Source organism: Rhinopithecus roxellana, chromosome 4 (genome assembly GCF_007565055.1).
Source record: "Rhinopithecus roxellana isolate Shanxi Qingling chromosome 4, ASM756505v1, whole genome shotgun sequence".
NCBI classification, from domain to species: Eukaryota; Metazoa; Chordata; class Mammalia; order Primates; family Cercopithecidae; genus Rhinopithecus; species Rhinopithecus roxellana.
The window spans coordinates 69,380,753-69,406,315 of NC_044552.1; the positions used below are offsets into that span (position 1 = coordinate 69,380,753).

General features: G+C 42.9%; 1 protein-coding gene across 7 annotated transcripts in view; it reads left to right on the top strand.

Annotated features, from left to right (window-relative positions):
• Positions 1-25,563, top strand: part of ARID1B (AT-rich interaction domain 1B) — a 445,370-nt gene that overhangs the window by 352,021 nt on the left and 67,786 nt on the right. For all 7 annotated transcript variants that reach the window (XM_030928075.1, XM_030928069.1, XM_030928073.1 and 4 more), the window contains one exon: positions 14,705-14,884. In XM_030928075.1, the coding sequence (XP_030783935.1) occupies positions 14,705-14,884 (180 nt within the window). The remainder of the gene's footprint in view (positions 1-14,704; positions 14,885-25,563) is intronic.

Here is a 25,563-nt window from a genome sequence, read left to right on the forward strand (position 1 = left end):
TGTATACTGTGTAAGTTTATAGATCACTCTGGTAGGGCATCAACAATAATCTACCCTCACCCCCAGATGCAATTAACTTAGCCTCTGCTCTTAATTGAAGATCCCTTCTTTGTGATGTGTGAAAGATGAAAATAAACTCAAATGGGAGGCTTTATACAAAAGAGAATATCTCGACACCACTTTGGAAAGCTACTTCTAATTTCTTCAGCCTCAGAACTCTGCCTCTGTGCGAGACTGTGGACCAAGCCAAAGCTCGTCAGTAATGAAGGCAGTCATGGCCCAGGACTTGTGTTAGGTTTATCATTAAGTTCCTTTTAAACCTGCTGTCCAGAAATAGGTGCATCCCAAGGCTGGGAAAACAAATGTCACACACAATAAGAGCCCATTTATATTCACTGAGGAATCATCAGTAGAAATTTTAGAACATTTTAAAAGAAGCATATTTTGTTACTTTTGTTATATACAGTAATTTTTTGAATTGCCAATTAAAGTGGGCTTTTAGTACTTAATACTCATTTGTAATTGGCTCATTACTCTTCATTGAAAGTATTTGAGAACATCTGGATCTTAGGTAAATTCATTGATTTATAACAACACTTTTTCCTGTTCCTTTTGTGTTTTTTCTCTCAGTGAAAAACCATTGTCTTTTTCCAAAACCAAAAATTCAGAAGCCATCCTTGATGCGTTTTTCTCCCCCATCTGCCCCAAACTAGTTAGTCATCAAGTTCCACCAACTCTTCCCCAGTAGAGGTTCCCACACACCCCTTCTCCGTACCCGCTGTCACCACTCTAGTCCATATACCTAGTTAACCTCACAGCCTCTTCGCTGTTCCTCCTGTCCCCAGCCTCATGCCCTTGAGATCATATTCCACCTCCACAGACCGGTGAGAGCATGTCATTCCTCACCATCTATGCCTTTAGTCACTTACCTGTGCCTTGGATAAAGGTGCACTGACCTATGTGGTTAAGGGGCCTGTCCTTATCCAGCCCCAGCCTCCTTTGCCAGCTTCCTTGTCATCACACTGCTTTCTCTCTCAAACACCTGCCACACTGAACCTCTTGGGATCTTTATATAAACTCTTCTCTCCAACTGGAACAGTTCTGCAGCCATCCCACCTCAGCCGCACCCTCACCAGCCCTGTGGGTCTTCTTACCTGTGTGTCTTGTCCTAATTCTTCAGATCCTCAGCCTGGCTCTCAGTAGGTGTTTGAGTCAGCATTTGTTGGGTGAACAGAGGAAGGAAGCATAACCAGTCACGGTGCTGCCCCTATGGGCTAGGTGCCCTCTGAAGCAGCCCACATGTGTACATCATTGGTGACCCATTAACAGCTGGGATTACAGTTGATTCGCATTTGAATTCTCTTCCAGACTCTAGAACTCTGCGAGTGAAGGGACCATGGCCTTGTCAGTTTCAGAACTCCAGGGCCTCATGTTTTACCTTCTCATTTTAATCTGCAGGGACTTTGGAATCAGAAGATCTGGGTTTAGGTACAAGCTTTATCACTAACTAGTTTTGTATCCTTTGACTATTTGTGAGATGAGGATCACGGATGTATTGCACAGTTCAAATAAGATTTCGTATCTAACAGTAAAAATTGCAGTGCACCATGAACATGGTAAATGTAAGATCAGGTTCAGATACCTCAGGTGAGACCTGGGTCGAAAACCTTAAAAAGTAGTTTCTCTGCTTCTCCAGCACATCGTGACATACATACATTATCTTTGTCCTCAGCACTGAAGCGGACTTTTGCAGCTAAAACTTAAAAGATTTGTGTAAGGAATGACTGGACCTTCTGTCCCCATCTGCCGTCTGGGTGCTCAGTCTGACCCCTCTCCGGACTCTCATTTGCCCAGTGATAGGTGGTGTAAGTTTCAGGAGCAGTCAGGAGCGGAGAGGAGTTTGTGGGGTGGATGGGGACAGCTTAGATGTTGCTGTGCCCGGCTCCAAATACCCGGCTCTAAATACCCGGCTCTGTGGTAGTGGGAAGGACAGGGAGCAGTTTTGCCAGTTAACCTAACAGCACAGCTGGTGCCACGCGGGGGGCCTGGGTTAAAGCCTTGAACGGGCCATTAGTTTCTGTCTTCCTCAAAGCAGTTCATGTTGTGAAGAGAGGAAGGCAGGCAGATAAACACTGAACATAGTTAAATGTAACGAGCATATTTTTTTAAATCTATTTTTCCCTCCAAATGGGGATGTGACACCTATTTGTGAAGAGAAACGCCTCTGCCTGTCTTTCTGGGTGGAGACACCACAAAGGTGGCATGGTATGTAACTGTGGCACACACACATGGCAAAGCCGCTTTTATTGAACTGGCTTGAAGAGACAAGGCGGTTATTCTCTGAATTTTTAACAGATGCCAACGTGAAAATAAATTGTCCATGTGCCAAACGAAAGACGTGCTTGCTTTTTGGTGGTTTCTGTTACCTTGGACGTCTTGTTGATGTCCTGACAATGCTGTAGTTCTCAGCTAGCTGACGAGGCACCTTTGATGAAGAAATTAAAGTTTTCTGTAATTGATTTTGTGCTCTCCTGCATTGGCCTGGCCACACATGCTTTCTGTCTTTGCTGGTTTCTCTTTCACGGGTAGGATGAATGGTGACTTGGGTTTCATGCTTGACTCTACTTTTTCCAACAGGATTTAAAGTCTCTAATGCTTACATTGCAGAATTTGTTGTGTCCCATGAAGAGGAGAAGAATACACAATTGGAGGCTAAACAAGATCCATGTTAAAATTCCTCCCAGTTTAATTATCCCAAATTTCCTAGTTTTCCTTTCACTTTTTATTTGACTTTGTTTCTGACTCAGTTTTGTAACACCCTTCAAACTTGGAGATAAGTTTTCATTGGATGGTACTTTAATTGGACCTATCCCTGGTGATTTTGGAGCTTTGACAATATTGCCGTGTTTAAGTTCATGGAGCTCCATCACTGGTTTCCTTTAGGTCGTCTACCCGCAAATATGCTTTAAGGACTCAGTTTACTTTTAAAATTAAATACAGTTTCATTCTATTTTTGAAAATTCCTATAGCACTTCAAAAGATAGGTCTCTCTCTTAACCGGGAAGAATTTTTCTGTCTTCCTACTACACAAAAATACTCATTTTTTTCTTCTCTTATATAGAAGATGTGATTTGCTTATAAAGACGTCATAAATAGGTTTCTTTAATTTTTTTTTTGTCTGCTAAGATTTAGAAAGCAACATTGGATCTTTGTGTAAAGACGATCTCTTTTACAAATAAGAGAATCATATCTAGCTTTTTTTTTCTTTTTTCTTTTTTTTTTTTTTTTTTGGCTGAGGCGGAGTTTTACTCTGTCGTCCAGGCTGGAGTGCAGTGGCGCAATCTCTGCTCACTGCAGCCTTCACCTCCTAGGTTCAAGCAGTTCTCCTGCCTCAGCCTCCCGAGTAGCTGGGATTACAGACACGTCACCACGCCTGGCTAACTTTTGTATTTTTAGTAGCGACGGGGTTTCACCATGTTAACCAGGCTGGTCTTGAACTCCTGACCTCAAGTGATTCACCTGCCTCAGCCTCCTAAAGTGCTGGGGTACAGACGTGAGCCTCTGTGCCTGGCCCGCATATAGCGTTTTTATAAACTAGGGAAAGTCTCCGCTAAACAAACCACAGATAGGACACTGCTGCAGAACACACTGGAAAGGTCTGGAAAACTCACTTATCTAAGAATAACACAGGAACATGTTTTAGAAATGCTAATTTGTTTACCACTGGGTCTTAAGCACCTGTGACAATGACTGGCTTGTCATTAGGCCAGCTAGGCCAGTTTTCCAAGAGGGCAGTGAAGGGATTTCTTGGTTTTAATTGATAGAAGAAAAGTGTCTCTTGGCTTTAACACAGGTCTCCATAATAGAGATTGAAGTAGCGTTTTTCCTAGACTTACGTGAACACTGCTTACATTGCCATGTCACGAGAATGGATTGTTGGAGTAGGAATTTTTCACTGATGCTAATGTTACTATTCACAGGAGAATGCCCCTAAATAAAACAGTCCTTTCAAAATGCAGGCTGAATGACTCCAGGGCATATCCTGGCAGCCCACCACTACCCCTGTCTTTAGCTATTAGATATACCAAGTATGGAATTCAAACAGTTATCAAATTGTATTATAATCCATTATCTAAATTAACACCATGTAACATCAGAATGAACTTGAGGACAAGTGATTCACCTCTTAGCAGGTGGTGGAAACGAGCCTGCCCAGGTCAGGCTTATACCCTCACACAAGCTCTGGGGCAGCAGAACCTGCCAGGGCACCACTTCCTAGGCCAGGGTCCTGCTTGCTCTAACTTAAAGCTAGGAAAAGAACCGTCTTCTCTTTTTTTTTTTTTTTTTTTTTTTTTTTTTTTTTGAAATTGAGTCTTACCCTATCCCAGGCTGGAGTACAGTGGCGCGATCTCGGCTCACTGCAACGTCTGCCTCCCAGGTTCAAGTGATTCTCCTGCCTCAGCTTCCCAAGTAGCTGGAATTACAGGTGCCCACCACCACACCCAGCTAATTTTTTTTTTTTGTATTTTTAGTAGAGACCAGGTTTCACCATGTTGGCCAGGCTGGTCTTGAACTCCTGACCTCAGGTGATCCACCTGCCTCAGCCTCCCAAACTGGGAATAGTCTTCTTCGTTCAGACTGGTTTTCCTTTAACCCCCACAAAAAACCTAATGAGTTGCTCCATCCATTAAGACAAACGTTTATCAAGGTACTCACTGCTATGGGTGCTTGAGATCCCATGGTAACCAGAAGTCAGGGCCCTTCTCCTGACATTGAGAGTCTATTCAGGTACTTGACGGGGATTTTGAGTTCTCTCTCACTCTCTCTCTCTCTCTCTCTCACACACACACACACACACACACACACACACACACAGACACAGAGAAGCAAACTCTGGGGAATCTGCCAGATCAGGAAGGATGTATACTGCATCTTAGGCCGCCCAGAGCTAATCAGTACTATAGCTGTTGGTTGAGTGGCCTAAAACTGACAAGCTGAGCTTTTCTGAGTCAAATAACATGGCCGGCCAATTATTCCTGGAACCATTTATCTGGAAGGGCACAGGGCTTTCTGCATAGTGAGCTAAGTGAGGCAGGATCCCCTTGAGCTCTAGCTGGCCTTGTAGAGGAGGTGTGGGACAGGCAGGCCCAGCCCAGAGCCACTGCTCCCTCGGGGCAGCCTCGGAAGGCGTGCCAGGAGGCCCACAGGTGTGGCATTGAACCTCCAGAGATTAACCACCATCCAGGGACTTGCAACATTTTCTGGCTTCACTGATGAATGGTTCGTAGGGAAACCTGGCAAGAGAAATTAGTTTGGAAACTTGGAGTCATTCACAGAGGAAATAAATGGTAGAATGCATTAAAAATAATATGAATAATAGTAGCTATCATTTATTAAACCTCTAGTGTGTGCAAGCACTGAGCTGTGTGCTTTACACATTTTCTCATTTAATCTTACAAGGTAGGCTCAGTTGTCATCTACATTTTCCAGAAAAGGAAGGTGATGCTTTGCAGTTACTAACGTGCCCACAGCTGCTGAACTAGTAAGTGGTGAAGCCACAATTTGGCCCAGGCAGTTGGTCTGCAGAGCCCTCACTCCTCACAGCTTCGCAGTGGCTGTGGAGATGGACAGGGTGGATGCGTCTGATAGATATTTAGATCATGGAAATAATTGTGCTTTCTGGCCTAATAGACTCATTTTTCTTCCTTGCCCTGCTGTCAGCTATCAGTTGTTCCTTCTCACAACAGTCCTTTCTTGGACAGCTGTCTCCCTTTCCTCAGAAATGATTCTTTGAGAACACCGTGAGATGAAGAACGAAACAATCCAATTTATTAAGCTGCTTTTGTAAAGTGAAAACAAATAGGTCTGAATGAAGATGGTTTATTGTGTTCACTAAGACAACATGTTTTTGGTTCTAACTAGGCCAGATACCTTGCTTGGGCAGATGAGAGGAGAGTATGTTTTAAAGCCTCCGGAACTTGTAGTCTGGTGAGAGAGACAGTTGCACAAAAAACGATAGCAGTGTACTAACTGCCTGGCCACAGTTAACATTTGTGGTGCTTTTCAAGCATATAAAAGTGACTGCTTTCCTGGAAGGGCAAGGAATGTATTGGAAGATAGCAGTAACAGAGTCATACAGAACAGGTGTACATCAGCTGTATGAAGGCAAGTGGCCTTCTAGGCACATCTATAAAAACAGCTGCAGCAAAGGACACAGCACACCAGCTTGTTTTTTAAGCTATGCCTCCCATTGGTGGATCTTTCCATGATATGTAAAATATCAGAGTGTAGTAGTACATAATAAGGGTCAACATTGTTTTGGGAAATGTAGAGTGTATGTGAATAGTATGTGTAAGTATGTAAACATATACTCATGCACATTGGATCATGACATAAAATATGTCTCTAAAGTATGGATTGTTGAAAAAAAAGAAGTTTGAAAGTGGCCCCACGAATCAACGTCTGTGAGCCTCAATGTCTTTAGGTTGATTTGAAGATGAAATGAACAAGCTGTTAGCATATAATATATGCACATTAAAGATCAGCTGCTCATAGGCCAGGGAATGGCACCTTACCTAGAACCTGAGAATGCAGATTTGCTAAGTTTATACGAATTTGCTGAGTGATTGGATGAGCAGGGACTTGCAGGTCTGAAGCATCCCAGGGGCTACAGGGAGCTCAGAGCCTAAGTGATGGAACCAGAGTGGGAGCACCTGATGACTGCGTGTCCAGGGTAGGGTGGCAGACTCGTGTGCTGGGCGAAGTTTGGCCTTCAGCCAGTTGAGAAGTCAAGAGACAGTGAATGGTTTTTGAATGAACACAGATCCCTGAGAGACGCGGAAGGCGGTTCAGCACTCAAGTGTAGGGCACAAGCAGAAGATTTTCTTCTTAGGGGAGGAAAACCAATAAGCCTGGGGCCTGGCTGGAGATGCTCAAAGCTTAGAGGTCAGGAAGTCATCAGTGCTGGCTTTTCTTGTGGTGTGGGTGCTCATTTGTTGATAGTTGGTAGCTGGGCTACAGATGGTTTGAAGAAGGTAAAATTCTAAACCAGCCAAATACAAGGGCACCTCTAGTGGCCTCTAGACTCAAATGAGTGCAGGAACTTTAGCTTCCAAGTCCATGCCTTGGGACATCCACTTTGGATGATACCCACTGGTCACATTGGAGCCTCTCAGAAGCTGTCTGGCCAGATTTGCCCAGGTCCTTCCTACGCATTGCTCAGGTCTCAGCTGGAATGTGACTTCCTCAAGGAAACCTTCCCCCCTCCCAGTCTAAACTGAGTCTTCCCCTGATACTCTCATAGCACCTGCACTTCTTCTGTTCTCCGCATCACACACTGACTTTGAGTTATTTGTCAGATGCCTGTGTCTCCCACGGGAATGTTAACTCCATGAGGGTAGATGTTGCCTGTGCTTGGCTCATTCATGCCCCTGGCACCTCGTGAATGACCCCGAAATGGAAGAGAAAGGAGGTGGTATTTAGTTGACTGATTTTTTGTCTCATACAAAGTTATACATTGCTTTGTAATTTTAATTCATTATTTTCCCCTATTGATAGGCTTTTATTTTCTGTTCACCTAAAATTTCAGTTCCTCAAGGGCAAGGATCACATCTTTTGCTTTTTAAAAAATACTTTTATTCTTACCACAGTTCCGAGAATGTTAGAGTAAAATAGGTGCATGCCGGTAGAAGATTTGTGTGACATGACTGTGGATTGAGTTACCAGTTTGATAGCTTAGATAGAAACCCACACAGTGAATAAAGGGCTCACAGAATCACTATAAAGGCAATAGTAATGCCTTTGTGTAGCGTTTTCATGGTGGTTTTCAGTTTAGCAAAGCATTTTTGCATGGATTTTTCTTATTTGACTCTCAGGGTGAATGATCTTGTAAGCCAGAGCAAGATGTGCGTTCTCCACTTACAAAGGAGCCTGTGGACCCACACAGCGAACAGGAGACGCAGCCCCTAAACAGATCTGCTTCCAAACAAATCCGTAGGGGGTGTGTTTCTCCTACTCCACTACCTTACCTTCTCTCTAAGGATTTTTCTTTGGCTTGATTTTTCTTTCCCCTAAAGGGCAGAAAGGGTAGTCTGGTTTTCCACATCAGAAGGGTGACTCTGCGTTTGGAATGTGGTAATACAAGTTCGGTGACTGTGTGAGCATGCGCGTAGGACTCCAAACCAGGAAATTCACTATCAGAACCCTGGTGCAGATTTATGTTATGGATGAATGTATTAATCATATTTTCATATGAGGTTTCTAAGAAACTTTGTATCATGTAGATAATATCTAATTTAGTGCTTTGTCTAGAATTTTCCCATGTTAGACATTTACTTGGGACCCTATAATTCCATAATACACTTAGTAATTCAATATACTTTCACAATATACAGGAAATTCTTTTTCTATTTTCTGAATTTCCCTTACTAGAAAGTGTGGTACTCTAAACTCAGATGGCTTATGGCTAGAAAAGGTCACACCTTTTAAAGACGCAGCTGCATTCCCTCAGCTGTCAGACTTGCTATTCGCAAACTCTGTTACAAGACACCATCCTAGAAGAATGTTCTGAAAAAAGCAAGATGCAATCAAACAAATATGTCACCATAAATAGGAAGAAAATTCTTAGTTGAAATCTGATTTCTTGGGAAACATTTTAAAATGTATTTCTTTCAAAAATAAAAATTTAGCAAAACAAGAAAAGAACTACCTTCCAAATAAGTATACTTGGAAATTACAGACTTGATTTAGATTTCTTCCTAGGAAAGAAAAACGTTTTAACCAGAATCACACACACCTATAGCTGGAAGTGCCCCTACAACTATTGAGTACGGGTGAGGAAACTGAGGCCAGAAAGGTCAAGTCACTGGCTGGAATCTCCACAGCAGACTTGGAGGCCAGGATGAGATCCTCACCCAGTGCTCTCTTGGTTACCATGCCACCTGTCCTGTACCCTTGTTTGAATCTATAATAGTGACAAGAACTGGCCGGGCATGGTGCCTCACACCTGTAATCCCAGCACTTTGGGAGGCTGAGGCGGGCAGATCATGAGGTCAGGAGTTTGAGACCAGCCTGGCCAACATGGTTAAACCCTGTCTCTATTAAAAATACAAAAATTACGCCTGCAATCCCAGCACTTTGGGAGGCTGAGGTGGGCGGATCCCGAGGTCAGGAGATCAAGACCATCCTGGCTAATAGGGTGAAACCCAGTCTCTACTAAAAAAACAAACAAACAAAAAAATTAGCCAGGCATGGTGGCAGGTGCCTGTAATCCCAGCTACACAGGAGGCTGAGGCAGGGGAATCGCTTGAACCTGGGAGGCGGAAATTGCAGTGAGCCAAGATCGCCTCACTGTGCCACTGCACTCCAGCCTGGGTGACAGAGTGAGACTCTGTTTCAAAAAAAAAATACAAAAATTACAAAAATTAGCCAGGCATGGTTGCGCACACCTGTAGTCCCAGCTACTCAGGAGGCTGAGGCAGAAGAATCACTTGAACTCGGGAGGCAGAGGTTGCAGTGAGCCAAGATTGCTCTATTGCACTCCAGCCTGGGCGACAGAGCGAGACTTCATCTCAGATAAAAAAAGAAACAAAATAGCTATTGCTCTTGAAAGCTTCCTGTGAGCCGGCCCTTTTATGCATGTTTATCTCCGTTAATCCTCACTGCAACCCTATGAGGTAGATATGATTGCCCCCATTTTACAAATGAGGAAAGTGCTGATGTAGACCTGCATCATTTCTGTATTTGGGATGAATAGAAATACTTCATTTTTAGCTAACTTCTGTCTTGTAATTTTTTTATCAATTTGTTTCGGAGATTATGGCAATATTCAATAACCTTTAAAAATATCCATAATGGAATACTTTTTTAGTAGGATTAGCTAGTGTTGGCAGTGTTGGCATTTAATTGTGATTTTCTATTATGTGTCACGTATCTGTCTCCTAACTGGTCTTCTCACATGTAACCTTTCTCCACTTCAGTCCTTTCCTCATGATGCTTATTACAGTAGGGTTAGCATTCAAAAATGCAACAGGCATGGTGGCCCACGCCTGGAGTCTCAGCTAATTGGGAGGCTGAGGTGGGAAGATCACTTGAGGCCAGGAGTTTGAGACCAGCCTGGACAACATAGAGAGACCCTGTCTCAAAAAGAAAACAAATGCAAGTCAGGTCATACCATTTCCTCTTATGGCAGTATATGGTCTATGCCATTACTACCCCAACTGAAAGACCAGCTTTTCACAGGACTGCAGATACAGAGGTTTGGGTGAGCCATGCAGCCATTCATCTGGTAATAGGAGCTGTACCTGCCAGATGAAATACTTCATATTCAAGAGAGAGAGTGACCAATAGAAAAAGAGGCGAATGATATAAACAGACATTTATAGAAAAGGAAGTAAAGACAGTTATTTAGCATGTTCACATTGACTCATGATAACTGAAATACAAACACAACCACAAATTATACAATATCTCTGAAAGAATACATTGAAAAACCACTTGCCTTTGGCCAGGGGAACTCTGGCAGAAGACAGGGATATGAGAGGTACTTCCCATAATACACCATTTTTAACCCTTTATAATTTGTACGCAGTTACCCAAGTGCTGGAGTAATGGGAATTCCAGACATTTAAATAAAAAACATGCAGAAATAAAAACTTGTTCATCCCAGCTGGAAGCTCCATCTGAATGTATAGGCTATCCATGTTAAAAGATATTTTTGGGAGTTTATAAACCAAACATTAACATTATAATGTCTTACTTTTTTTGTACATCACATTACGGATTATAGGACACTTTCCATGTTATTTCATTTGATCCTCACAGGATCCGGGACTGTAGCTCAGAGAGGTTATGATTTGCCTAAAGTCACACAGCAAGCTGTATTCAATACCCACTGCAGTCCATTTATTTACATATCTGTCTCCCCTACTAGATTCAGAGCTCATGACACAAACAAGACCGCAGTCTATGCCTTCCGTTCCCAGTCCACTGCCATTAGATGATGCTAGCTTAGAAAGGAATCAGGGAAATATGTCAGCTTCCCCTTTCGTGGTCTTGGGGACACAGGGAAAGGAGTGAGTCTCACCACAAACAGAAAACAAGATTTCAGGAAACTCTTTTAATTGGTGCCATTGCAAACGTAAGTGATACAAAGAAAAAAATAGCTTTCAAGTTTTAATTTCTTTGTAAGGAGGTAGATTCCACACCCAGTAGAACTTTGTCCCTAAGGTATGGGAAGTTGATGCTGTAAAGCAGCCTTATTTGAATTCGCTTTTAGATTCTATCTCCTTTTGGAAACTCCACCTCCTTTTTACAAATGTGATTTTATGTAAAATGCCGGTGACAATTGAGATAGTTCAAGTGGAACATTACATATGTATTTTTAAGGCCTGAGGAAATAGAAAAATAAATAAGTTGCCTAGGTAAGAATTCTTAGCACTCATTTGAACAAACCTTAAGCCTATAATGAGTGTTGCAGAGGCCGCAAAAACTTAAGAATATCATATATACTGCTGGGCTCTGTAGCTCATGCCTGCTATCGCAGTGCTGTGGGAGGCTGAGGCAGACAGATCACTGGCGGTCAGGAGTTCGAGGCCAGCCTGCCCAACATGGTAAAATCCCATCTCTACTAAAATTACAAAAATTAGCTGGGCATGATGGCGTGCACCTGTAATCCCAGCTACTCTGGAGGCTGAGGCAGGAGAATCACTTGAGGTTGGGAGGCGGAGGTTGCAGTGAGACGAGATCATGCCACTGCACTCCAGCCTGGGCGAAAGAGTGAGGCTCCATCTCAAAAAAAAAAAATAGATAGATAGATATTTAAATAAAATATATATATTTATGTATATATTTAAATAATATAGGGAGAGAGAGTATACTATCAGAGCTTCCAAACCCTTTGGCATGGACACCTTCGTGGTTGGAGTGAAATTTAATGCTAATTAAAGGGCCTGTGTTATTTTCCTTAACTAAGGAAGAAAAAGCAATCATTATTTTCAAAGAACTTAGGGGGAGACCCACATGATCGCTGTGAAATGGAAACACATTTTTTGATTAAACAGGACTCTATCTGAAACACTTGAGAATTTTATAGTAAAGCTTAGATAAATATTTCATGTAACATCTTAAGATGCAATCATTCATAGTAATTTTAGTGCTCTGATTTCTGTTTGTTTTCAGATTGAAAAAGCAAATGTTTTCTATGATGGTTTATATCTGGAAGCTGCCAATTGAGCCCAATTTCATAAGGCTTATCTTTATAAATAAGTTAAATAGGATAATAAGAAATAGTTCAACTTACTTTTATTTTATGTCTATCTCTTTAAACAGAAGCAATGTTAGAATATCTTTTTTTTAATTGAAATGTAAACTGTGGCCACCTTTGTAAATACAATATGCCATTTAACCTCCTTAAGCCAACCTGAGATCTAGGATTATCTTACCCTCCAGCTGCCTCAGTGGACTTTCTTTGGAAGCTGCTGCTTTAGGTTCTCCTGGAGCAGAAACCTGCCCATCTCCAGCTAGAGCCTTCACCTGGTAATGTGGGCCCCTCTCCCCAGCACAAAACCCTGTGTTCTGAGAGTTGTTTTTCAAACTGTCCTTTGTTAGCGTGCTAGATGGATAACGTCAGCTTTTTCTCAAATCTGTCTTGATTTGGGGTCCTCTTTGTCCTAATGAGTATTTCACAGCTCCGTCTATGAACTCACTTCTATTTGCCTGGACTCCTGAAAGTGGATGTGCCTGGCTTTCCACTGATGCATGAAGAAGTGTTTTCTTTATCCATTTGAATCATCTACCCACCAAGCACCTAGGTGTTGTACTCAGCACTCCGTTGGGCGCATGAAGAATTAAACGTCCATTCATTTTTTAAAAAACAATAGTTTTTGTTAGCCACCACGTCCCACAGTGCTCTGCTAGGCACCGAGGATACGATAGTGAACCCAGGTGTGATCCTCGCCCTCATGGAGCTAATGTTTTAGTGGGGAAGAGAGATGATAAGTGAGTCAAAATAAAATAAAGTGATTATCAGTGATTATGAAAAGTGCTCTGAAGGAAGGTGAGTGGGAAAGGATAAGGGTTGGTGTGGCCTCTGACCGGGTGTCGAGGGAGGGCTGAAGGATGAGAAGGACCTAGCGGCGTGGAGAGCAGATCGTGGGCCAGCTGGGAGGAGGGAATGGGGGAGAGAGGCTTTGCCAGGGAAGAAGCATGATGTTGTCTTCTAGGAACTCTGGGACCTGCAGGGCAGTGGAGTGGGAGAAAGCTCTAGGAAATGGGGCTAAAGGGAGAAAGGCAGCGGCCAGAGCTCACAAGGTCTCACAGACAGGGTCACATGTGTGCATTTTATTCTAGTGCCAGTGGGAAGTCTTGATGATGTTTTGTTTTGTTTTGTTTGAGATGGAGTCTCACTGTGTGGCCCAGGCTGGAGTGCAGGGGCGTGATCTTGGCTCACTACAACCTTCGCCTTCTGGGTTCAAGGGATTCTCCTGCCTCAGCCTCCCGAGTAGCTGGGATTACAGGCACCTGCCACTGTGCCCGGCTAATTTTTGTATTTTTAGTAGAGACAGGGTTTCACCATCTTCGTCAAACTGGGCTTGAACTCCTCACCTCATGATCCACCCACCTCGACCTCCCAAAGAGCTGGGATTACAGCCATGAGCCACCACGCCCGCCAGTCTTGATGAGTTTTATGCAGGGGAGAGATATGCTCTCATTTCCTTTTGTATTCCTGAAAGTTATTCTGCCACCTTTGAGGAAAATGAACCAAAAGGAGCAAGACTGGGGTTAGCAAGGCTGAGTGGTCGGTCGTATAGCTGTGATGTGGGCAGAAGAGACAATTGGGGCTGGCTTTGATAGGAGTAGAAATAAGGAAGAAGTACCTCGCACCATCTGTGTCAGAGCGGAGTCACCAGGACGTGCTGATGGATGGATCACACTTAGAGGAAAGAAGGAAAGGCTGACCTTGTGGGTGTCCCATGTGTCTGAGGGAGCATTTGGAGGAGTGGCCGTACCCGTTACAGAGGTAGATAAGTCCCAAGACCCAACAAATTTGAAGGAGAAAGTCAGAGGTTTTGCTGGGGCGCAGCAGAATACAGTGCAAGCCTGCAGCTGTTTGCAGTTGACCTGTGAGGGGTAGTGCGAGTCAGGTGTTAGAAGTCTGCAGGCCCCTTAGGAGCCAAGTTTAATGGTTACTGCTTGAGGACACCAGAGGGGAGAAAAACAGCTCTGTGCAGGGAAGAGCTGGTACCTTGGGTCTAAAGGGTAGGATTTTTAAGTAACCAGAGAGCTACGTCCTGGGGATTGGGCAGTGAGCAAAGGCTTGGAGGGGGCACACACGGCGTGGCCAGCCTGGCAGGGGCAGAGGTTTACAATACAGCAGTTGGTCACTGTTACTTTTTGTAGGGACTTTATCTGCAAGAGAGGTGAAGGTCATCTGCCTTTGCTCCCCCTCCTCCCCTCCCTACTTTAAGTCCACAAGCCATTGGCTTCCTGGGAATCCTCATGGGAATTCAGGGTTAGGACCAGGGTTTCACCAGGGCACCCTCCAGACGTCCACGCTGAATTGAGATGTCTTTAGCTGTTTTTTAGGAAAATCTCACGGTACCAGCCTTCTCCCTTGCCACCTGCCACATAAGTCCATGTCCATTTTTATGTATGCAGAGATTATGAAACACCTGCATTTATATGTTTCCATTTATTTCCCACTTAGGTTTTATGGCAGGCACACAAAGAAACCCTCAGATGGCTCAGTATGGACCTCAACAGACAGGACCATCCATGTCGCCTCATCCTTCTCCTGGGGGCCAGATGCATGCTGGAATCAGTAGCTTTCAGCAGAGTAACTCAAGTGGGACTTACGGTCCACAGATGAGCCAGTATGGACCACAAGGTAAAACCAAAGCTTCTCCTAAATGCATGGCAGCAAGTTCTAGAAGTTTTCTTAATGTGTTAGTCCTTCAAGATTTTAATATTGTGAACATATCATAAGATCCATATCTGTTACCTGACAGGTTTGTGAGATTCATACAAGCCCACAGTACTTTAGTTGCCCCTAATGATGGGAGCAATAATTACAGTCACTATTGGTTAAGCATTTATGTATCAGACACTAGGGTAAGTGCTCATCATCCTTGTGTTGCTAATGAAGTAGGGGACCCCTATCTTCTGTGACATGGTTCTAAACATAGAGAAAAAAACACAAGCCACGTTCTCAGAAGGTTTCTGATGTAAAACTTGAGCTTTGTTGGGTGGGATTCTGGTTTGGCCCCTCCCTCTTAGTGATCTCTGTCAAAACCCTGAGCTGACAGCTTAGGACGGCATTGCCCCGTACATCCCTCCCAATTTCTCTCCGAGGTGCCGCATCAGGTCAGCAGTAGCTCTCACTTTCCCAGTCATCCCCAGTCTGACTCTTCGGAGACAGGACAAAGCCTGAAATGGTTACATGTCTTTCACAAGAGAAGGTAAGGGAGGAGCAGAGAACTAAGTGGAATCATGTCCAGCATGCACCACTGGCCTTCCTTCTTCCTGGAAGTGGATGTAGGTTTTGTTAGATACACATAGAATCCTTTTATCAAGGTTTTTAATCTGATGTGTATAGGTATACATATATATAACATACATGTATACGTATTTTTTCTAAGTCATTTTTAGCAATAAGACATTTGAATTTACCACCTTCCTTATATTTTGTTTATTTAAATTAGACATTAATGGATAATTTAGAGAAAATGAGATAATCTGGCACAATTCCCAGAGTTCCCTCACTTCTGAAAATACCAGGAACATTCCGGGTGAAGATGATGAGTGCCACTGGGAAACTGTAGTAAAATGTTTACCACTTCTACAGCAAAACCAGGTTTGCCTGGGGTAGAGCCTTGGTATTTCCTAGGGGCATTTGCAGCTGTTTAGCAAACCCATCTATGAGGCCAGGCAAATATAAGGTGAGGCCCAGTCACCTCCCTTTTTACCTGCCATTTTCAGAAAATCGCATCTTTCTGATGAAAAGTACTTTACAGCTTGAAAAGCGAGCTCTTTTCTTGTGTTCTGAAGATCTTTTTCCAAAAGATCTTCAACAGTTTCAGTGCTACCAATGGAGCATTGTTTCTTTGCCTTAGAGGGCTTTGTTATATTTACTTTCCAAATATTTCTGTTGGTAGGAAGACTATGGGGATACCCAAGAAAGCAAACATCTATATAGAGCCTCTCCTGCCTTTGTTCAGGCTTGTCCTGAGAGTGAGACTTGGTGTTTTGCCCAATTCTCTTTATATCACATCATCAAAAGTTTTCCATGTTAGTAATTCCAGTAAGCGTTAGGGATTTCAGTCCCAGTCGACAGTAATGGTCTGCATGTTCCCTGTCAGCGCCAGGTAACTATGACATGTAGCTGTTTGTTGCTGAGCAGAGGCAGGACTGTGGGTTACCCACTACCCTTACTGAACGTGGTGGGTGTTGTCAAAGCCAGGTTTCTTTAGCTGTCATGGAAAGAAGAAAACTTAGTGGCAGTTGGAAAAGCGGTTTATAAGTTGTGGTAGGCACAGCACAGAAAATGAGGGGTTTTGCTCCTAATGTAATTGGAAGCAAGGTCCAGACCTTGTTCTCAGAACTGGGTGTGGGTGAAGGTGGTCTAGTTAACTCTTAAGACCATAAGCCCTTTCTGGGCTCTTTGAAATTTGTCTCCATACTCTTTAGTAATTCAATCTTATTGCCTCTTTTTCTACTCATCATATGTTAAGACTGAGCCTTGGGCTATCTACTAAATCTTTTGTGAACAACTAAGGAAGAACTTTTGCTATAGGAACTAATAGCAGGGAAGGAAATTACTATAGAATGGATTTATTTTTTGACTAAATCCCTGTTTTTTGCTACCACTGAATGTGAAGACTCTTAATTTAAGAGCACTGAGCCCAGGAGAGTTCTTATCCAAACTGCTGTGTCTCCTTGGAAGATTGCTTACTCTTTCTGAATTGCTTTTTGTCTAGAAAATGAGAAAATGAGATTATATTGCATTGGAAGTTGCTTCCACTTCTAATGTTCAGTGAGTAAAGCCTTGCCTCAGTTCCAGGACCTTTACTGTTATGGTAGCCCACTGGGTTCCTGCGTCACAGTTCAGCTTTTTGTTGGAGTGTTTTAAGGCCTGAACCTTGAGTGTAGGTTAACAGTAGAAACTATCTGAAATGAGAATGATATTCCCACACTCGGCACTCTCTGGTGCCTGAACGTTGGGCACCCCTCCCAACACCATGCACCCTTTTCTCCTCTCCTGAGTGACATTGCCACCTTGTTCCCCTCCAAGGCTTGTGTGCTGCTGGGTTCCTGCGTCAGCTCTGAGTGCTGTGTGCTGTGAGGGTCCTGGTACTCTCAATGTCCAATTCAAAATCATCACCTTTTCCCCCTTGGAGCCTCCTGTCCTCAGCAAACACTCAGCACCAGGAGATCACATTTGCAACATGTATTGTTGAGTTCAAGAAATGCTCTTCACTTTTTCTGTCTTTGTTATCCTTTTAGAAAGGGATCCAAGTAAAGGGTTTTTTCTTTCTCCTCTTGATTAACTACTCAGATGATTAGTGACGTATTCAGCTTCCCTCTTCACATGAGAAGTGTTCATATCTCTGGAATGATTCGCTCATGCCGCCACCCAAGATGTCATCAGTCTCCTTTTTCTGTTTGTGTTCTTCACTTCATGGCTTGCTTCTGGTTTTGCTTTTTTTAAAGAAGTTTCAAATACTTCACAACCATTTTACTCACATTTTATATGAGCAGCTTTTCCAAAATTATTAGTAATAACAACCAGCATTTATTGAGCATGTTACTATGTCCTGGGTCCTGTTTTCTAAGTGTTTTTTATATTAACTCATTTAATCCTCACAGAAGTTGCTGTTATTACTCCACTTTACAGAGGAAGAAACTGAGGCACAGAACAGGTGAACAGTTTTGCCAGGATGCACAGTGACTACAATGGTCAAGCCAGGATCCAAACCCAGGCTGATTCACCCATTCTCTTAATTAATGGGAAGCCCTCTGAGACTGTTTCTATTTCATAAGTGAGAACACCAAAGCCTTGAGAAATTTAACAATTTGGCCATGATCCCACAGCTGTTACAGTAAGTGGCTAGCCCAGGGTTCCCACCAATGGAAACTGACTTACGAGGGGCCTCTCCCGTGGTCACTGGTGGTGGTGCTTCCCACACCTTAACTGCACTGCCCTCTCGCCAGTTCATTCATTCAGTGAGCCGCTAGGGATATAAAACCAAAATGACAACAACTCGCCTTTATGGAGCAAGAAACATCTTAAGAATACAGGCATGGAAATATATATTAAAAATACTGACCGGGCATAGTGGCTCACGCCTGTAATCTCAGCACTTTGGGAGGCCGAGGCGGGTGGATTACTTGAGGTCAGGAGTTTGAGACCAGCCTGGGCAACATGGTGAAACACCGCCTCATCTAAAACTACAAAACTTAGCCGGTGTGGTGGCGCACACCTGTGGTCCCAGCTACTCAGGAGGCTGAGGCACAAGAATCGCTTGAACCTGGGACGTGGAAGGTACAGTGAGCCAAGATTGTGCCACTGCACTCCAGCCTGGGTGACAGAACAAGACCCTGTCTTAAAAAAAAAAAAAAATACTGAAGAGATTAAGAATGTTGCTCATGTCCATAATCTCAGCACTTTGAGAGGCTGAGGTGGGCTGATCGCTTGAGCCCAGGAGTTAGAGACCAGCCTGGGCAACATGGTAAAACCCCGTCTCTACAAAAAGATATAAAAAAATTAGCCAGTTGTGATGGCACACATATGTAATCCCAGCTACTCGGGAGGCTGGCATCGGAGGATCACTTGAGCCCAGGAGGTTGAGGCTGCAGTGAACTCTGATCACGCCACTGCTCTACAGCCTGGGTGACAAAGTGAGACCGTCTCAAAAAATAAAATAAAATCTCTATGGTGTGAAGAAGGGGGAATGTTAGAAATGTACATTAATACTATAAAATCTGAATTGTTAAATGAAGCCAATCTGAAGTGTAAAGATACGTAATTACAGTATATTTTGTGAAACAGCACTTTGCCACCTTCAAGCAAGCACATGTAATAATAACTACCCTTGCAAAGTGTTTGCAAGGAAAAAGGGCTGTGGGAACTTGCTTTAATAAATAGAAAGGATTATGTAATTAACATGTTAATGATTAATAAGTGAGTTTGTGTGGGAAAAAGAGAGCTGAAATCAATTTCATATCCATAGCCTTTTTGTTTCTTAAGGACAAAACTATCTTGTTTGTTTTTTGCATTCTCTAGAGGAATGTCTATCACACTGACTATCCAGAAATACTTTTTGCATGTTGTTACTAGTTACAAAATATAAACACTCAGGTCTTAGTTTTGCTGTGAGTAGGTAACAGTAGTTCTGAGTCTGGATTCCTCCCAGGCCTCACTCACTCTGTATTAGCCTATGGGAGTCTGGGTAGGGCCACCACACACAGCCATATGGGTCGTGCTGACACCTGGGTTTATGCCTCATTTTTATTGTGTGTGTCTTGGGAAGCAGAGGACTTACAAGTAGGTAAGTCTCATGAACCTTTTATTTCCAAATTACTTTGCCAAAGGTGTTTTTCAGAAGGGTTTAAATATTTTTTTTTTCACTAAAATAAATTAGATGCCATCTAGAAATTTTCCTTTTCCCTTCATTCATTATATGTGTCTCATAAGTTCAACAGAGGCAAACTTGAAATGATATTCAGTTGAAATGAATACAGTTCCAGACTAGTGAATTACACAGCAGTACTCTTAAACTGTTGTGGTTCTAGAGGTACAAGGTATAGATGTCAAGAGTTGTGGGCCCACTAGCTACTTGTGGGTACCTTACAGGCCCTGCAGTCACTGAGACCCAGGATTTCAGTCTCTACTCTTCTAAGTTCAGAACCTCCATCTTTGGTTGGTTGGTTGATTGATTGGTTGTTGAGACAGAGTCTCACTCTGTCGCCCAGTCTGGAGTGCAGTGAGGCAATCTTGACTCACTGCAACCTCGAGCTCTTGGGCTAAAGGGATTCTCCCACCTCAGCCTCTCTAGTAGCTGGGACCACAGACATGCACCCCACGCCAGGCTAATTTTTTTTGTATTTTTTGTAGAGACAAGGTTTCAGCATGTTGCCCAAGCTAGTTTCAAATTCCTGGGCTCACATGATCCACCCACCTCGGCCTCCCAAAGTTCTAGGATTACAGGCATGAGAGAACCTCAGTCTTATTATTGAATTGACTTAAATACAGCTGCTCTTCTGCAGAGGTGGGGTCTGTCTGCCACATGGATTCATTTTGTGTGGTCAAAAGACTTCCCATGGATGGTACCGCAGATTGACAAGATCCTGTTCTCTGACATTCCAAAGACTAGATTCTGTGCAGGTCACTCGTCCCTTCAGTGTGCTCATTTTATTGTTTTCTTGAAACAGGTTGATAGACTTGATGAGGCCACAGCTTCTTATCTTACCCTTGTTTTTTTGGTTAAATTGACAGTGCAAAGCAAAAGGATTAATTCCTTGTTCTATACTGTTACGTTTTACTAAGGAAATCTCCTAAATCTGTCTTGCTAATACTAGAAAAAGCAAAAATTGAATAGATGGTTGCATAGCAAAGGAGAGGCGAATGTAATCAAGTCTTCTTGTGATGCCTGAATCTAGCCTTCAAGTTATAAGACTTTAGCATGAATTAGACTGATAATCATCGTGATTTTGATAAGATCATCACATCATGATTTTATCAAAACCTGGGAATTAGGGAGAAAAACTCAGGAAAATATACAGTACAAATCAACTTAAGATGAAAACAGAGAAAAAAAATCAAGCAACTTTAATTTTGACTAGTGTGAGGCTGTTCTACAGCAGTAATTAACATCTGCAGCACTCAAGAGGGGCACACCCCCTGCCTTCACCGCATGACCGAGCCCACCACCATATATGCCATGTCAGGTGGGGTTCATTAAGACAGCACTGGGTGGCACGTAGAGAGGCAGGGTGTGGAGATGCAGCTTCACTTGCCCTCTTAGCAAGGTACCTTTTCCCGAGGCCCGTTGCTCTTCCATTTATTCGAATGTTTAAAAGGAAATTACCTGTTGACATATTTCACAAATCCGCCAGAGTCGCACCAGGCACCCTGGAGGAGGGTCCCTCCACCTGTGGTTAGTGGTGGCCGATCAGGACCCTCCCTGGCCCACCTGCAGGGGGTGCCTTTCCCCTGCAGTCTGTGTGGGGCGTGCAGGGCACAGCAGCTGAGCCTGGAGACACAGCCCCTGCCGTGTGTGACCCTGCCACTTCTGATGCTTAGACGCCTTCGGTTCTCACCATAGAGACTTGACTGTTTCACACTGCAGTTGACTATTGGGTTAGGTTAATAACTGTGTGTGTGTGTATATATATGTAATATATATAATATAATATATATATATTTTATATATATAATATAATATATATATATTTCTTTAAGATGGAGTCTGGCTGTGTTGCTCAGGCTGGGGTGCCGTGGCGCAATCTCAGCTCACTGCAACCTCTGCCTCCTGGGTTCCAGCAATTTTCCAGCCTCAGCCTCCGGAGTAGCTAGGATAACAGGTGCCTGCCACCACACCCAGCTGATTTCTTGTATTTTTAGTAGAGATGGGATTGCATCGTGTTGGCCAGGCTGGCCTCAAAGTCCTGACCTCAAGTGATCCGCCTGCCTCGTCCTCCTAAAGTGCTGGGATTACAGGCATGAGCCACCGTGCCCGGCCTCTTTATATATTTTTTAATGTCAGTGCTTACCTTTTATACATTCTTCTATTTGAGAAATAAATTGTGTATCTGCGTGATGAAAGTAAAACTAGGCATATATGCAATATGATAATGTAAAGACAATTTCTTTTCACTAGTTATACAGTTATTAGAACACCTTTTGGGCCAGGTGCAGTGGCTCACACCTATAATCCCAACACTTTGGGAGGCCGAGGTGGGTGAATTGCTTGAGCCTTGGAGTTTGAGACCAGCCTGGGCAGCACAGTGAAACCCCATCTCTACCAAAAATACAAATATTAGCCTAATGTGGTGGCATGCGCCTGTAATCCCAGCTACCCGGGAGGCTGAGGCAGGAGAATTACTTGAACCCGGGAGGTGGAGGTTGCAGTGAGCTAAGATTGCACCTCTGCACTCTAGTCTGGGCGACACAGCAAGACCTTGTCTCGAAAAAAATAAAAAGAACACTTTCTTGCCTATTCCTTGGCTGATTTTATCTATTCATTGTCAGTTGTCCTACAATAGTTACTATATTTTTTTCCCTGCAGCAACCACATGAGATAGAGAATCTTTTATTACACCCTTTTTACGGAGGAGGAAACTGAGCTTTGGAGTAACAGGTAGCTTTCCAGAGGTCACCTGCCCAGAACCAGACAGTGAGACCTGCCTCCTGGGAGGCCTCTCTTCTTCACTTGGCTGCCTCGACATCAGATGCTGGCCTCTGAGCATACCCACGTATCCTTGGGGTCTGCCTCTGACGTTAGCCCCAGTCCGGGATCCACTTCTGCCCTGGGAGAGGCAGCGGCTTGCACATGGCTCCCTTCCCCTCACCACTCTGCAGAGTCCTCCCTCCTGTGTTTCTCTTCATCACTCTCGTCACCACATGACATTGTCTTGATTTCTTTACTTGCCTGTCTCCTGCCACCAGAACATAAGCTCTTTGTCTTCATTCACTGCTGAATCCCCAGCATTTAGCCCAGAGCCTGGCATGTAAGAGGCCCTTAATAACTCTTTCTTAAATGAATGAATTTTGCTAAGGCAGAGTAATCCAGAGTCACTGATACTCCTTCCCCACTGCCTTGAGGCTTGACCGGTATTGGGTTGACCATTCGATGCCTAAGCGCAGTACCTGGTATACTATCCTTGTGGGGTGAGACTAAGGATAATTTTTGTCTGTTACTATGCTTCAATATTTTCTGTATTGAGTTTTCATTACTTTGTAATTTTAAAAAGGAAGACAATAATTGTTGTAACATAAATGGAAAAAATCTACCAAAAGTGAAACATTGAAGTGACACTGTAAGGTAAGATAATAGGTCTTTCTCCTTCTTTTACAAACTTTGTGTAACATTGTAAGTTTTACATTTTAAGTAATTTTTAAATGCATATTGACCTAAGAGAAATATGGTACCTTATATATAGTTCAGAAAACAAATTCTGTGTATTTATTCCCACAAATAGGACTTGAGACTTGTGGTAAGTCAGCTTTCATTTTGATGAACCTGTATTTGTGATCATCTAACTACTTGATACATTTCCCTGGCTAAAAGAGCAGCATTGTATGATAGATCTAAGTAGAAACATAGAATTGAAAGAAGCTATATTGAAATAGAACTTTGTTTTTCACAGAAAAGATCTTACTTAAATATGATAACCAACAAATAAATACATGAAAAATGCTCAAAATTTTTTTTCATTAGGAAAATGAAAATTAAAGCTAAATTGATTTCTATTACATACTGATTCAAATGGCTAATTTTTTTAAGTTGGAATATCAAGTGCTGGCAGTTAGAACTCTCACACAGTATTTGATGGGAATATATACAAAATAATACAGCCACAGTTTGGCAGTTTCTTATAAACATGTACTTACCATACAGCCAAGCAATCTCATTTCTAGGGTTTTACAAAGAAAAATGAAACATATTCCTACCACACAAAGACCTGTATACAAATTTTTAGCAGCTCTACTCATAATTGCCAAAAACTAGAAACCATATCCAAGAATGGACTACTACTCAGCACTGAAAGGGAACGCACAGATGCATGCAATGGTGTGGATGGATGTCAAAGGCATGCTGCTAAGAAACCAAGCACGAAAGCCTATACTGTGCAACTCCATGCGACATTGTAGAGAAGTAAAATGACATGAACGGAAATCAGATCAGTGGTTGCCAGGGGGTGGGCATGAGGTTGACTTACAGAAGGGAAAGAGGGAACTTTCTCCTCCTTTCATTTCTTGTGAGATAAATATTTTGTACCTTGATTGTGCTGTCGATTACAGGATTATAGATTTTTTTATATCTCAATATAGACATGACAAAGCTGGGCACGTTGGCTCACGCCTGTAATCCCAGCACTTTGGGAGGCGAGGGCGGGTGGGTTGTTTGAGGCCAGGCGTTTGAGACTAGCCCGGGCAACATGACAAAACCCCGTCTCTACTAAAAATACAAAAACTAGCCTACCATGGAAGTACACGCCTGTAAACCCAGCTACTCAGGAGGCTCAAGTGGGAGGATCACTTAAACTCAGGAGGCAGAGGTTGCAGTGAGCCAGGATCACGCCACTGCACTCCAGCGTGGGTGACAGAGCAAGACTCTGTCTCAAAAAAAAAAAAAAAAAAAAAAAAAAAAAAAAAAAAAAAACACAATATTTTGTAGTGACTGTTATAAAAATGGTAAACATTGCTGGCTACAAGACAAGATAAATGCATATTTAGCCCTCATTCACAACTGCCTTTATCATAGTATGTAGCTAATTATGCATTTATTTTTCCCACAAGGGTAAGATTTCTGATTTATGGCATGCACCTCCATTTTCTACTCCACCATATAGGGAATAACGCAGAACCTTGCCCACAGTAGTTGTTCATAACTGTTGAGTGATTGAAACTTAGAAGCAAAATTTCATATATGAGTGGAAACATTTAGTAGTTTACAAAAAGCAGTACTCTCTGAATATGTATTGTAACTAGCAACTTTAAATTTTCTGGAGTCAGGTACAGAATTTTTTGTGATCTGCCTGAAATGATGACGGTGACTTGAATAGGGTCTAGTTTCTGCTTCCTCTCTCTGGGCTTGAATGGAACTCTTGGTGGGTAGAAATCTGAATTCTATTGGTGACCAATTTTCCAAAACTAGTGTGCCAAGATGAACCCACTTGAAAACTGTGGGCTCTTGGACTTGGCTGCAAGACCAGTCCAGCTGAGGTGGGCTGGCCCGGCATCTGCCGCCTTCATTGTGCTTAATGCTGGATCCATCTGTTTTCTGTCAAAGCCAGTGCCAACAAATTACTAACCTATTAGAGAAACATGGAAATAAGATTGCACTTCTCATTCCTGGCTTTTCCTCTCATATTTTGCTTGGCTTACATATTTGGTTTTTGTTTATTTTGAGAAGAAAGATACGTTATCGAGTAGTTGGGGGGGGCATGAATCATTTTTTGCCCCATGCACACATTTTTAAAAGATGAGGGGGGGTGATGTTAGTGATGTTGTTATGGCCGTTGATGACGATGGCAGCTGTCATTTGTTAGGCAGCGCTGTGCCTGGCACTGCACTTGTTACTTTCCGCCTTTTATTCATTATCGTCATCACTTTACAGATGACAGAACCACAGTTCAGAGAGGTTAAACAACTTGTCACGCTGCTAGGGAGTGTCAGAACCAGTATTCACACCCAGATTCTGAAGCCTGTGCTTTATCCATTGCTGCCTCTTAAACCATTTTAAGCCTTTAGAAACTATTTTTATCCAGGCACGTGAGTCTAATGAGGAAAGTTTCAAAGAAAAGAAAAGGGGACTTTGTATTTCTTCTATCCGATAGAGGCCT